This window comes from Tursiops truncatus, chromosome 1 (genome assembly GCF_011762595.2).
Source record: "Tursiops truncatus isolate mTurTru1 chromosome 1, mTurTru1.mat.Y, whole genome shotgun sequence".
Lineage (NCBI taxonomy): Eukaryota > Metazoa > Chordata > Mammalia > Artiodactyla > Delphinidae > Tursiops > Tursiops truncatus.
This window is the reverse complement of record NC_047034.1, coordinates 177374744-177390065: the sequence shown is the minus strand read 5'-3', so window position 1 is coordinate 177390065 and position 15322 is coordinate 177374744. Positions and strand designations below refer to the sequence as shown.

General features: G+C 39.5%; 1 protein-coding gene across 6 annotated transcripts in view; it reads right to left on the bottom strand.

The window, feature by feature from the left end:
* The window catches only part of RERE (arginine-glutamic acid dipeptide repeats), a 428266-nt gene that overhangs the window by 223589 nt on the left and 189355 nt on the right, over positions 1-15322 (bottom strand). For all 6 annotated transcript variants that reach the window (XM_033843759.2, XM_033843770.2, XM_033843768.2 and 3 more), the window contains exon 3: positions 6905-6975. In XM_033843759.2, the coding sequence (XP_033699650.1) occupies positions 6905-6975 (71 nt within the window). The remainder of the gene's footprint in view (positions 1-6904; positions 6976-15322) is intronic.

The following is a 15322-nucleotide window of genomic DNA, read 5'->3' as shown; positions in this document are numbered from 1 at the left end:
GGCTGTGGTGATTCAAAATAACTTTCAACATGATTGTCCTATAATTGGGGTGGAGGTGGGGGGCAGGCACAGCAGATACCCAACAACGCAGCATCTGACTATGCCCATCAAACTCAGGGCTAAGCGATAGCATCCCACTCTTAAAATTATAAACTTCAAATTCCAACATGAAAAGGACATTTAATCCTTGCACATATATGTATTATTGGTGGGTTACTCCAAACACAGCATGGAGGAAGCTCAATACCCCATTATAGTTTATCACAATGCTTATCGATAGCAACTAAGCAACCATGACCTTTATTTTAAACAAAGAAGGTTGGGGTAGGGGAAGGCGTGGCCTTTAGAAGAATACTCTAGCACCAAATCAGTAATTCAAACCTTTTCCCTTTTTTACTTTTTTTTTTAATTGAAGTATATACAACGTACAATATTATATAAGATACGGGTATACAATATAGTGATTCACAGTTTTTAAAGATTATAGTCCATTTCCAGTTATTATAGAATATTCGGTATATTCCACGTTGTACAATATATCCTTGTACCTTATTTTACACATAATAGTTTGTACCTCTTTATCCCCTACCCCTATCTTGCCCCTCCCCTCTTCCCTCTCCGCACTGATACACTAATTTGTTCTCTATATCTGTAAGTCTGTTTCTTTATTTTAAATTATAGTCATTAGTTTGTTGTATTTTTTAGATTCCACACTAAAGTGATATCATACAGTGCTTGTCTTTCTCTGTCTGACTTACTTCACTTAGCAAAGTACCCTCCAAGTCCATTCATGTTGTTGCAAATGGCAAAATTTCCTTCTTTTCTCCAACTTTTTCTTGACCTAGAAATCACTGTATAAGAGCACTGTCCCACCATGCACCCACTCCTGACAGGTGAGAACAATTAAACTAACAAAGGAACAACTCTTTTTAAAGAACTGTCTCTGCTGTACTTTCCACTAAGTAAGATGTAACTCCTCACTCTATAAACTGAGAACACTTGATAACAAACTTCAAAGTCTTCACTTCATTATCCAACACTACACTCAAGACACAAAGCTGTAACCAAGTGGTACCGACCTTTTTACAGGGAATGAACAAAGAGGGTAAAGAGAAAAAGAAACTACAAATAGACTCAATTCTGCAGGCCTAACTTGAGGGACTATAAAAAACCGAAAGAGAAAACAGCTACTGTTTCACACGGAAACAAGTCATCACATCCTATGGCATTTTTCATATCTGCTGGCCTTCTCTGGGATGTTTACATATAGACTAAGCCCTCATTTATCTTTGCTAGAAGTCAGTGACATAGCAAATTCGAAACAGAATGTCTAAAAACTGTTATGACTTTGGCTACACTCACATAAACTTCCTGAAGAAAATTAAAACTGAGGTTTAACGTATTTTTAGAATTTTATTATTTAAATATATAAAATACTACACATTGCAGGCTAACTGAAGGTAACGAAGCAGATCTCTTTGGCCTGTTTAATAAATGGAAGATTAATTTGTAGTTAATGCATGGACTGTATCAAACAACTACTAAAGATTTTTGAAAACTTTATCCAGTCAATTTTTTCCACTGAAATGTAACTTCATTCAATATTCAGTAAGTATTTAGTATGGATCTTATATGGGCAATGTATATATACATCAATGAATAAAACAGACGTGGTGGTATCTGCCCTTACAAAGCTTAAACCTAGAGCACCAACTCAATGTCAATGTCACGAGCATCCCATGGCCCAGGCACTGCACTATCCACTTTGTAGGTTTGATCTTTTAATCTAAAAACAACCCATCTGCAAGGTAGGTGCTTTATATCCCAACTTCATATGTAAGTACAGCAAGGTTAGTGTCTTGCCCAAGGTCATGGAAGATAGCAACTGATGGAACAGACCAGCTGATGTCAAAGTCCAGCTCCCAACCCATGCACTCTACCATCCCCCAACTCAGTCCCAGAATCAAATCTAAAATTCTGAATTAGCCATGTTCAAATTAATGCAGATTTCCTGCCCCCCACCCCAAAAAGTTTTCAATACAAGGCTGACCTAATATTAAAATGATGCCCATTTCCTGAATGCCCATACACCATACATTCTGTGCTGAGTGGTCACATCAACCAAGCTGGGATTAAATAAGTGTGGTGTATAATACATAAATGATAATTAACTCACTGTGTGTACACACGTATGTACACAAGAGTGCATGTTAACGAAACCTCCCTTAGCTCCCAGCATTATCTACGTAAAGGTCTCTAACAAAAAAAACGAGAAGATATGAGTACTTATTCTCAGTAAGTTTTCATTTTAAAGAAGGAAAAGCAGCTTCTTGCTTTTAATACACTTCTGAGAAACTCAATTTGGTGGAGAGAAGGCAATTTCAACGGTAAGTGGAACCTAAGCTGAAGCCCCTGACTGCTGCACTGGGGTGACCGGGGTGACCAGCCTTTGCGTAGGGTTACAGGTACAGACCAGGAACTGGAAGCAAACTCCAAATGCTCCTCCCCCAGCTGCTCACATTCGACTGTGAAACGAGGTGTACATGGCGCTGCACCTTAACGAGCTCGGCCCCCCACTCACAGCAGCAATGGAGATGTGCCTTCCCCAAGGTAACAAGTGGCAGGCGCCCTCCACTACTCTATGTTCAAAGTCAGCACTGAAAACGTATGCTGTTAGGAACAGAAACGACACAAGAGCACATGCATCCGTGCAGGGCAGTGACAACACACTGAGCCCTAAAAAGTCAACTGGAAATAGCCTAACGTCACAAAAGACGTATCCCCAACTCTAAGGAATGTCAGGTTTAATTTTAAAGACAATTACATTTTACTAGGCCAAACAGGAGCAAAAATGAATCAATGGTAGCTGCTCAAAATAGTATTTGTAATAATTACCTATCCGAGCTGAAAATTCATCTCATGTAACAGCTAAAGAACTGATAATTATATAACTCAAGGAAACAAACATCATATTCTTTCTATTTAACAAACGACAGAAACTCATTAGGAATCCACACAGAATTCCCATGCAGAGTATTAGAGGAATGGCTTCAACTACTTATCTGTGAATGAAGAATTAGGTACGAAGCACCACTACTAGAGCCAGACAAGGAACAAGGATCCTTGGTGTTATGCTGAATGGAAACCACTAATCTCAATAATCTCCTTGTTAAGCATTCTCAGAATCCATGATTATTTCTAGATAGCAAATTAATTCTATTATGCTAAGGCCTGGACTTCTATAAAAATGGAATCTTACTGTTTTTTAGTAAAAGTAAGGAATCTTGCTCTTAGGACATTACGTGAATGGCTTCCTCCACATCAGTCCTGTTCAGGGTTCCCCAAAGAGGGCTGACATCCAGTTAACACCACAGCCACTGTCTGTCCAATCACAACCTAAGATCACTGAGGGAAGGAACTATATCTTAGATTCTTCAGTCCCCCTTATGGTGCTGCGCTCAACAAAGAACACAAAGTAGGCTTTCAACAAATGCCTGTCGAAGGCACTGGTGATAACCCAAAACGCTCCTAACTGCACTCTGTGTTATACTGCTCCGTGGTGACAGTGACTCATTCGGGAACAAAACCCTCAAAGCAAACACAGTGACCTAGAAAAGCTATGGGAGCACAGCATATGCAGATGGGATAGCAAGCTCTTTCAGTTATGCTTACTAGAGATCTGCTCAAGCTGGCCCAAGAGCCCTCTACTCAGGAGAGACAATAGGATAATCTAAGAATCCAACGGGAAGAAGCACCAATACAGCAGGACTCAGGGAGAGCACTCGTGCTCTCGCTCTCTCTCCCTCTCTCTCTCTCTCTCTCTCTCTCTCTCTCTCTCTCTCTCTCTGCACAGCTGCTCCAAAATCCTCTGCTTCTCCCAGCTTCCTGCCCTTCTCCCCTTCCTGCCCTTCCTGTTCACCCAGTGCCTCTGACAGTCCCAAAACACATCTTGTTCTCAAAACTCACCATGCTAAAAGGACTGATTCTAATTTATGGTATAAACAAAGAAATACATCTCTCAGTTAAACCTCAAACCATAAAAAGATAAAATACATAACTAATCAACAACATGTCAAAGCTATTGGGTTTTTGTTTTCCACTGTTCCACTTGCCATGCATGGTATCTGCTGTGGGCAAAACCAACTCCAATTTCTTCTTCTTGAAATCTTGCAAAGAAACAAAGAACATTTCCTTCTGTTCATCTTTTCCCCTTATAGGTTAAGCTGAAGGAAAAGAAGTCTATGATTATTCTTACCTATTAGGTTATCTTTTTGGAAGTAGTATTGAGAAACAAGGAAAGGAAGTGGGTATCCAGACAACAAACACATCCCTTCCAGGAGCAAATATGTCTTCAACATCGCTGTTATTCTTACACAGAAACTGTGAATACGTGCTGAATACAGAACTCAAACAAAAACATCTCTCATAGCAATATGTGACTTAGAAAAAGGTATCTAAACCTATAGCACCCCACTTCCCACGCTGTTTCTGCAGACAGCTTTAATGTGCTGTACTAGACCAATCCTGATGACAGAAGTTTCAGCTTTTATTGCTGTTAATACCCTGAGCAATTACTGTAGCTCAGCAGGAACCTCTGCCCTGAACAGCAACTATCACATTGTAATCAGCATTTCATAAGAGACACCATTCAAACACGAAGGCACCTGCTGACGTGGAAAAATTGTACAAAAGGGGCTCAGACTCTAATAGGTAAAAGGAAAATCTCTGCAGTTTTATTTCACAGCTGTATCTTTTCCATGGTGTGGTGGTATTATATCTGGTAAAGATCACACACAAAGACAATGAGCAGGGAAAGAGCAGTAGCAGCACCACTAGCAAAAGAAAACTCTTCAGGAAACAAGGCCACCGCCCAGATTTGCAGATGTCAGTGCAGCGTCTGTAAAAAACAGTCTTTGGAAGGCAACATATAATAAATAGCAAAGACCTCTAAAAAATGGTAAAACCTCATGTTGACATAAAATCTGAGCAGAAAGCATGTGATTTACAAGATTAAACCACAAGGCCACCTTGTAAAACTAGAAGGTAAAAGCAGCCTACCAAGAATAAAGAAATCTTAGCAGTAAATGGCCCATTTTACTTTCTTTTAAAGTAGCAAAAAGCATGTTATTACTTACGTGATAATTTTTGAACAAAGAAAAATAAATGGCATGCAACTTTTTAACTAACTCAATTGCATATACTAACTGGACATTTGGAGTCATTTAAAATGCATTTAAAAAAAAAAAAAAACTAAGGAGGGCTTCACTGGTGGCACAGCGGTTGAGAGTCCGCCTGCCGATGCAGGGGACACGGGTTCGTGCCCCGGTCCAGGAAGATCCCACATGCCGCGGAGCGGCTGGGCCCGTGGGCCATGGCCGCTGAGCCTGTGCATCCGGAGCCTGTGCTCCGCAGCGGGAGAGGCCACAACAGTGACAGGCCCGCATACCACAAAAAAAAAAAAAAAAAAAGGAGATGCAGAGTTCAGACTACAGTACTTTTCTTTAGGCTGAAATGTCACATACAATGTATGTCAGAGCACAAGTATTATCAAAAGTTACAAAGCGTTTTGGAAATAATGGCTGGCTTTCACAGATACTGACACATATCTCTACAAAGCTAAAGAATTAGGATTTCTCCAGACCTAAGAATGTACACAGTGTTCACAACCTTCAAGTACAATAAGTCCCCTACATACGAACCTTCAAGTTGCGACCTTTCAAAGACGCAAACGTGCATTCACATGTGCAATCACGTAAGTTAGTGCATGTGTCTGGCGTACATTGTCATGTGCGTGCATCCTCTACAAGTGGTTGTGCTTTTGTGTACTTTACTGTACAGTACAGTATACAGTAGTACAGTATCATTATTTCAAGCCCAGGATGTCTGCAAGCAAGCGTAAAAGCAGTGGTATATAGCCAATTGTGTTAGTTGGGTACCTAGGCTAACTTCGTTGGACTTAGGAACGTATTCTCTGAACGGAACTTGTTCGTATGTAGGCGATTTACTGTACAGGATCCTTTCTTAACATCTAAATGTTTCAAAAGACTCCCCAAATGACACTACTCCGATAGCACTTCACATAACAATTGCTTGAGGAAAATACATAATAAAGTGATTCTTAACTCTGTACTTTCATTAAATAAGTTAATTTAAAAAAATCACAGCAGCATATTAATACATTTGAAAAGCAGTTGTACAAACATGTGTGAAGTATATTTATTTAGTTTATTTGAGACCGAGAATGCTTATTTACAGACCTCTGCAAAATCTCTAGGGTTATCAGGGGCTCCAAAGCCCCAAGTGTGAGAACCAGTGGTCTAAAAACAAGAGATTTCACACTGGCAACATTGGCACTTAGGTACCTGTGGAAGTAAAAGTACCGAAGTACTTTTTAATGAGAAAGTACTGTAGCTGTATCATCCCCAAGCCAAACTTCCTTCCCCGACCTCCACCACGGGAGACACCCAGAAAAGGTTCAAGATACACTCCATATTTGCTTAAAATACCTAAGTAAATTACAACTGCCACAGAAAATAATCATCTCTGGCCCATTTATATTCTCTTTTTTCCCCCAATTCATCATTAAATCCAAAGTTTATTTTACATCAGGTTCTTCACAATGACTGAGAAAAAATGAACTATTACAGGAGCTCAAGGGAATCTCTGAAATAGTTGTCAGAACAGCTACTAAATGAATAAAAACTTCAGAAACGTTTGTTTACACTTAGTGTTATAAAGCTGATTACTGCCTTATTTGAGTGCTGCAGTCACCAGGCAGTCAGCACTCAGAGCTGAACTGGTTACCAAGTCAGTACGATAGAGAAGCAATCAAAAGAGACAGCCAGTGGAACTGGGAAAAGAGAAGGTACAGAGTAGAATCAACAGCACATGAAAAGATGCTTACCAGTTTGAAGTCTTGGATGCTACAGATGAAATACGGTGTGTTTGGCCTCCGACTCTCGATATACACACAGTCTTTAAAAGAAAAAGAAAATTTAAAACAATGGCATTTACCTTTAATGGATCAAAGACAGGGCCCATAAAGCCACTGCATAAATAAATAAATGACAAAGCACATGCCTTTTATAGAAAATAAATTTTTAAAGGTGATATTAAATGACAAATAATTTTAAGCTAAAGGAAAACAGCTCTTGGGTTCTTTTTGACCACTTTCTGATAATTTAAATAACTTGATAAAGCCTCAATTATTGTTTCCAGCATCCCTGAAGAAGGGGGAGTGGGAATCCCATGAGATTATCCATAGTCAGATGGAGAAACTTCAATAAAGGGAATTACTTGCTCAAGGTTACACACCAAGACAAAATCTTGAATATATTACTCAGATAGATGCTCCCCATCTTCACAAAGAGAAACAGCTTTGCCAAGTGCTGCTTTATTTTTAATAAATATTTTGTGAGGAAATAAGTGAAATACGTAAAGAATACTAGCTTGAACATGCTATTACAACGAACTTTTCACACACATGAAGAAAAAGAAAACCAATCTAGTATCTTATGGATAACTTTCTATTAAATTTTAACGTGAACATATTTTCTAATAGTAAAGAAAACCAAGGCAGCCAATCAGAGATGGAATGAAGTAAACCAAATTAGATTTTCCTCAGGGAAGAAGGGCACTTTCGTAAATTACATCTGACATGGCGGTGGCTGGGTAATTATTTTTGATGCTCTCAACAGCTGGAGTCTAAAGGTTATTTTTTAAAATGATCAGTTAAGACACATTTTTTTTTTAAGAAGCAATGATTTTAAGGGAAGCAGTGACTATAAAGGAATGTAAAAACTCTCCACACTACAAGCAAAGACTCAGAAGTAAAGGCATCTGCAGTCAATCTAATTTTCTAGGGAGAGTGACCATAATGCCCACATTTAAAATGCCATGTGTTTTATCCTTCCTCATGACCCTTCACAACAAATGTGTCTTAGAATAACTCTAGATGCTTGAGAACAGAGGCAGGTTCCTCTACTTCTTCATTTCATGCATGTTAACAACACCCTCCCCAGCAAAAAGCAAAGGAGCAGAGGTTTGGAGCCCTCGATCCAGTGGAAATTCTAGTCCCACCACAGGTGCTAGCAGACCCACTAAGAGGCAGAACAGGAAGAAAGACACAAAGAAGACTAAAGGCCACTGCCTTCCAAGAAACTTTCTGAAAGACATCAGGATTCTTGTAGCCCAAAGTCATTAAGGAAAAAGAAGACGTCTGAAAGTCAATCATTTAGGCATCCAGAATTTCCCAACAGATTTCTCTACTCAGATGTAGGCTCAACAACAGCAATCCGATCTCTGAATCCATATAAAACAGCAGCTCAGGAATGAACTGCTGACTGAGCTTTCTATCTTGTTCCAAAGTCCAGGATGCTGGGAAAAAACTCTGTTCAACATTCAGGCAACATGCACTTAACACGCTGATCACCTTAAGGGACAAAGAAGAGATCTCTTCCCACTGTGGTAGAGAGTTCTCTACCTAAGCCCCAACTTGCTGTTCAAGGAAAAACTGAAGAAACCCATTCTCTAAATAAAAACTGTAGCTCCGACTTGCACAGTGTGGGGACAACCCAAGGTTCTTAATTTCTGTGTTCCAATCCTTGTTGTACCCACTACCAGCACTTCACATCTCTAGACATCCACTGTTTACTCATCTCACCTGAACACAAATCACAGCCCATATGCCCTCTTCTTCCTATCACCTCCTACAAGTAAGTATTTTCTGTATCTCATAACGTAACACTGTCATACCTAGCTACTGTTCACTGACTTCAAAACTAACAGGTCCCTTCCTAACTAATGATCTCCACTTTCTTAAAGCTCATGTGACAAAAAAAACTTGCTGTATTCGATGGTCTGATCCCACATCACATCTCGCCCTCCCCTAGGCTGCACTGCCTTAAAGAAACACCAACTCCCGTACCCCATCCATACCAAGCCTTCTTTACTCCTTTATTCTTACAAGCACCTGCAACCTTATAATGAGTTACCTCCAGTGGCAATAAACTCTCATGACTCCTCTGTAAAGAAACAACATCTCCTCTCCTTGATGTAAGATTTCCTTTCCTTTATACAAAGTTGACAACTTACATCCCCTTGTGTGGTCAGTTATTTGGCAGTCAGATGGTTTGCACTGTCTACTTCACTATCAATTTTGAGCTCAAAGAAACCAAACCTATTAATTTCTGCATTCACCCCCCCAAGGACTAATGTCTGACACTGGTGTTGGTAAGACTAGACAGAACTGAAATCAATGACAGATGGTTAGATAGTGAGGATTATGAATAACTTTATTCTTTTTACACAATGAAAAGCTTTATATTCTTTTTTCATAATCAACAGAATCATTATTACTATAAACCCTCTTATATAAAGTAAAAACATAAAGTAGGTATTAACTTGTATATTAAAAAGCTTTCCAGAATAGGAGAGAGAATCTATATTCTTTCATTTCTCAACTACAAATTTACATTCAGGAAAATGATTCTCTCTAATGATTATCTAAATGATTATCTCTGAACATATATCTGTTAGAGAAGAAAGGAAAGGAATATGCTGGGATGTCAAGGACAACTACTGATATCCCTTTGCCTAAACACTTCTCCGTGGTCTTACTGGAGGCTGCCCTGCAGCCCTGGCCTGAGGAACGCTGCCATGAGGGATAAGGTAGTGGAAGAGAGCAGATCCACAAACCTAACATATGGAATTACCACGTTTACTTATCAATGCCTTATTACTAGATAAAAAGTCACCTCTTTCTGTTTAAAAAGTTATCGTGGGAACCCAAATTGATCCAAAGCTATAAATCCAGATATGAGATTCCAATGCACAAGGCTAGTAATATGTAAAGCAGGTCACTGCATCAAGTGATCTCTATCAGTATTTTGAAACTTTTATGTGAAAAGGTCTGACTGAACTTATCTTCAAAATTAAGTGACAACACTTAGAGTTTATTTTACATAAATGGTCATAAAACACACAATGACCAAGATCAGAAGTTATTAAAATTCTTGACATGAATTAAATTTTTTCACATGTCAAACTTACCATAGGAATAGGGAAAAATACATTGTTTTGATTTGATTTTTCTAAATCATTTTTAAAAATGAAAGCATGAAAACTTATTGTAGAGTCAAGCTTTTCTTTTTAACCCTCCCATAAAAAATAGGGGGATCTAACTAAAAGAGAATACATCCTAAAAACAATTTGGAATTTAAGTCTCAAACACACACAAAAGTCTACTTATTATTGCTCTTAATGATTTACAAAACAAGGTTAAATAAGGCCATATAACTCAGAAATATTTCCCTCTTGTCTTATTAATTAAGCAGATATTTAAGAAAATAACTTTACATAGATGTTTACAGTTAGCACAAAAATACAGTGTTTTATCTGGAAAGGGAATGATGAAAACATAAGTCAATATAAAAAGGAACAAAACTGGGTCATTTGTGGAGACGTGGATGGACCTAGAGTCTGTCATACAGAGTAAGTCAGAAAGAGAAAAACAAATAACGTATACTAACGCATATGTGTGGAATCCAGAAAAATGGTACAGGTAAACCTATCTGCAGGGCAGGAATAGAGACGCAGACGTAGAGGACGGACGTGTGGTCAGGACGCAGGGGTGAATGGGGAGATTAGGGTTAACATATATATGCTACCATGTGTCAAACAGAGAGCTGGTCCGAACCCGGGAGCTCAGCTTGGTGCTCTGTGGTGACCTAGCTGGGGGAGACGGGGGCGGGGGGGGGGGGGGGGGGGGGGGAGGGGAGGGAGGTCCAAGAGGGAGAGGACATATGTATATATACAGCTGATTCACTTTGTTGTACAGCAGAAACAAATACAACACTATAAAGCAACTATACCCCAATTTTTTAAAAAATCATTAAAAAAAAAAACTCACTTGGGGTATGCCCAGCAATCTTTTAAAGCCAAAATGATTTGCCAACAATTTTTCATGCAATTTATGGGAGCATGGATTGTCTGAAGTTGGCTATAAAATTGGTTTCAGTCAGTTGGATATTGATCCTCAACCTGAAAATTCCCCATGGCCAACACAAGTACTGCAGATACCTTTTTTTGAGAAAAAGAAAGAGTCTTTAAAAAAGAAAGCAAGCTAGCAGTTCTGAAAGAACTGAGCAAAGCTGATGCGACCCATTAAGTGCATAATGCGCGTTTTCAAAATTACCCATATGAAAATGCATATTTACCAGATTGAGCTAACGGCTGCTGCAGGGCAAACATATATATTTTTAATCTTAAAATCAGCAAGCCCGAAATGGGCCAGAAAAAATGAGTGAGGCTACTACCATCAATATCAATTATTCCAAACAACACAGGATAACAAATTTTTTTCTTTATCAGGGGTGTCTGCAAATGAAACCATGGGTCTAGGTTAAGATTTATTTCCTAACATGTAGCCTCTGCCTGGAAACGGATCACACGATTAAGTGGCCTCAAATCCTGTGTGCACGATGTGGGCAATGATATTGAACAGGGCGATTCTGGCTGTCTCTCACAACCTCAACATAGCTTTGTGTCCAAGAATCTCTTGTGCCATCTGCAAACAACAGAGCATTTGCTATGCTAGAGAAGGAAGTCAGCCAAAACGCAAAGGCAGATTCTGGAGGCAAAGAAAGCCCTCTCTGCTTTTTCATCCCTCAGCAAATCAGCAGCGTTATGTAAATAGAACAAGAGCAGGGTCCTCTCAAGGGTAAAAACCACAGCCTGAAGCATCAGGCAGTTTGTCATCCTGAAAAACCAAGAGCCTGTGAGCATCCTTCCTGACAGCCTCTGCACAAGCACCGCGGACACTGACTCTGCCCACTCACCAAGCAAGCGGTGGACGATGCTCAGCCACGGGCTCTGTCCCGGGAAAGAATTTCTTTCTCCGTGAACGTACTTCTGCCTATTAATCTTTGAAATATTGGGTTGGCCAGAAAGTTTGTTCGCATTTTTCATACCATCTTACTTTCACTTTTTGGCCAACCCAATACCTTCTCGCCCCTCTGCAAAGCATGACAGTGCCACTCTAACATAATTTCCAATAGAAAACCTTTCCGTGTGAAGAGCACACGTGAACAAAGCCTTTCTCACAAACAAATTCCCCAGAGACCCAGCTGGGTGGCACAGCAGTGGCCATGGAGGTTGGCCCTCGGGACTGCTCTGCTCTCTGGCTTTCCCTTCCTCTTACACAGGATTCCTGCACCGTCGACACTCTGACTACTCCATCAGCTAACAGCAGCTGGTCTAACACTGCAGAATAAAGCCCACAAGCATCTTGCTAGTTAACATGGATGCTTCCAAATTTCCAACACACAAAAGGGTGTGTGTGCATGAGCGCGCATGCACACACTAGCAACTACTCTGAAATCCCGATACCCGAATCCCAATCCCCCGTGCGCCACCTGGCCTCTATCAGAGCCTCTCATCCTGCTTCCTGCTCTCTACAAGAGCCACACCTGTCACCACGCCTCACCTCTCTAAACGATATACTACTACCTTCCGCACAGTAGACACTCAAAAACTACACGAGGAACAAATGAATTGAATGAAAATATTAAAACAGAAAAGAAGTTACACAAGCTCCTAGCAAGAAGGCTATGCTCTAGCAATATCAACATAAAAGATGCAGTTTTCTAATAAATACTTCTTTAAGAAATATGACTTCCCTGGTGGGCCATCCAGTGGTTAAGACTCTGCGCTTCCACTGCAGGGGGCACGGGTTCAATCCCTGGTCAGGGAAGTTCTGCGTGCCATGCAGTGCGGCCAAAAAAAAAAAAAGAAAGAAAGAACTCAATTGCAGGATGACCTACTTTTAGTTTTCTGCCAGATTCTTTAGTGGGGAAGGGATATTTGCATTGTCTGGGAATAGTGGAGAACTTAAAAGGGAAAAGCAAACAAAAATTGGGAAAACAGCACCTCTGTAAGTGAAATCTTGTTAGTCCTTACCCTTTTCCTGTGTTGTGACCCTGAAAACTGTCACCAAAATTGGCTTGATAACATCTTAAAGATTCTAATATCTCAGGTGACATATATCCTTGGTTCCTTCCTTTTCGACCTTCATGAAAATTAAACTCCATGTATTCATGTCTACAGATTCCCAAGTAGTACTACAAATTTTACACGGGTTTTTGTTTAAAAACAACACTATATACATTTAGCAAACATTTACCTTTCTTCATCCTCATTGCTAACAGGGAATTATTATGCCAACAGGGAATTAAATTATGAGAAAAATCAAGTTGGCTGGTGGGAGGGGGTAGAGAAGCAGGTCATAACAAACTAAAAGAAAATCGGTTTAAATTTCCCATTTTTCTCTCTTCTCCTCTAGGAGTTAGAAAATTTTCTAATGCATCAAAAGCTTGAAGACAGATTCAAGACAATTATCTTGCTAACATTAAGAAGTGATGCTGACTGTTTTGGAAAACTACTGCTGCAAGACCTCCCCCCCATTCCCAAATCAATACTATGCTACATGGACTTGAAAACTCTGTAAAACAAGAAAAAAGAAAGATCATCCTGCCAGCAGCAGCAATCTTACTAGTTACACTGATATGCTAAATATTAGCTATGGTTTGACACTTTGTATTACTCAAGCAAAGAACATTTTGAGCACTCTCATCACCACATTTTATTCTGAAAATGTTCCTTAAAAAGCCCTCCTTGTGACTCATATTGAATCCCTACTATGAAAAAGATTCTAGCCAGCTTGACATCAAAACTCCAGTAAAGTGATGTCAATCTCTCTACTGCGTCTGTAGATGCAGTAGCTATGTGCCATAAGAGGACATGAGGAATCTAGGAGAAGGGAAAGGGCGCATGGGGTGGGGGCAGGGAGGAAGGGGGGTGTCTATTTTCAAAATCAGTGATGGTCATCTGCCCTATGAAGCAAAGTGTCTCAGGGCATTAGAGATGTGAGGGAAGGGAATTTCGAGATCACTCTCACTCTTGCTGCCCTACTGTACCTACCCTTCTAATGCTTGAGAAGGCAGGTAACAACTCTATTCATTCCAATCAGTGAATCCTATCAAAAATAAATCCGGCTATAAAATCCATATTAAGTAGAGGATGACTGCTAGTGGAAATGTCTTTAACACAAAGATTACAACTAAAATGTAGCTGAAATATGTACATTCAGGAAACCAACCCAGAGAGAGTTCAAACACTTCCACGAATACTATGCCCAGTATTCACAGGAAAAAATAACCAGTGACAGGTAGGCTGCAGTGAAGATTCTTCTCTTCCCACATGGCCGACAAACAAACAAAATGCTAGTCTGATCTTCTGGTGTCACATCCTGCAGAGCAGATTTCAAGCAACACGGCCTGCTCCTTTTCAGAAAACAATGCACTAGGGGCCTCGGCTTTATAATAAATGGTTCAACCAATTTGCAGTGCTCACTGGAAATACACAGGAGAATTCACAATGCCTGGCTATAATTCTTATTTGGCAAATGATTTTATTATAAACTGGTATCATAGTGAATCCATTTTCTTTACGGGTTTTCTGCTAATGTTTAATGGACTGTCAGTATAATTTAGATTTCATCTATTTAAACTCATTCAAGCCTGGCTCCTGATTATACAGTAAATGGAACATATTTCTACTCAACGAAATTAATGAAAGTTAATTGTAATCTGCAGTTCTCAATTTTGTAAAAGCAACTGTTCCACAGTTCAAGCATCAAGCTACAAAATTTGCCAAACCAATTATATTTTTGTACTTTATAGGCATCTACATCGTATAAGCCTTCCTTGTAAGATTAATGTATGTACGTATTCTTTTAATATTTCTTCCCACTCAAATATTTACTACTAACTTTCCAGAAAGAGTTAGGACTTAAATTATAACTAAAGGCTGGGAAAATGAAAGTTTGTCAGTCTGAACAGAGAGGTGCTCAATTATTTCAGATTTTTTAAGCTAGCAAAACTGAAGATTAAAATTTTCTACCTTATATATTTCTCTGCATAATATTGGACGGTTTTCTTATACATTTCGAATCAGTCACAATGTCAACATTAAATGAAATTTATTAAAAGTAGGCTAGGGACTTCCCTGGCGGTCCAGTGGTTAAGACTTCGCCTTCCAATAAAGGGGGTACGGGTTCGATCCCTGGTCAGGGAGCTAAGATCCCACATGCCTCGGGGCCAGAAAATCGAAAAACATAAAACAGAAGCAATATTGTAACAAATTCAATAAAGACTTTAAAAATGGTCCACATCACAAAAAATCTTTAAAAAAAAAAGTGGGCTAAACTTACCATATGGATTTAGACATACAAACAGGGCACACAGCACATATTAATAAATACTGT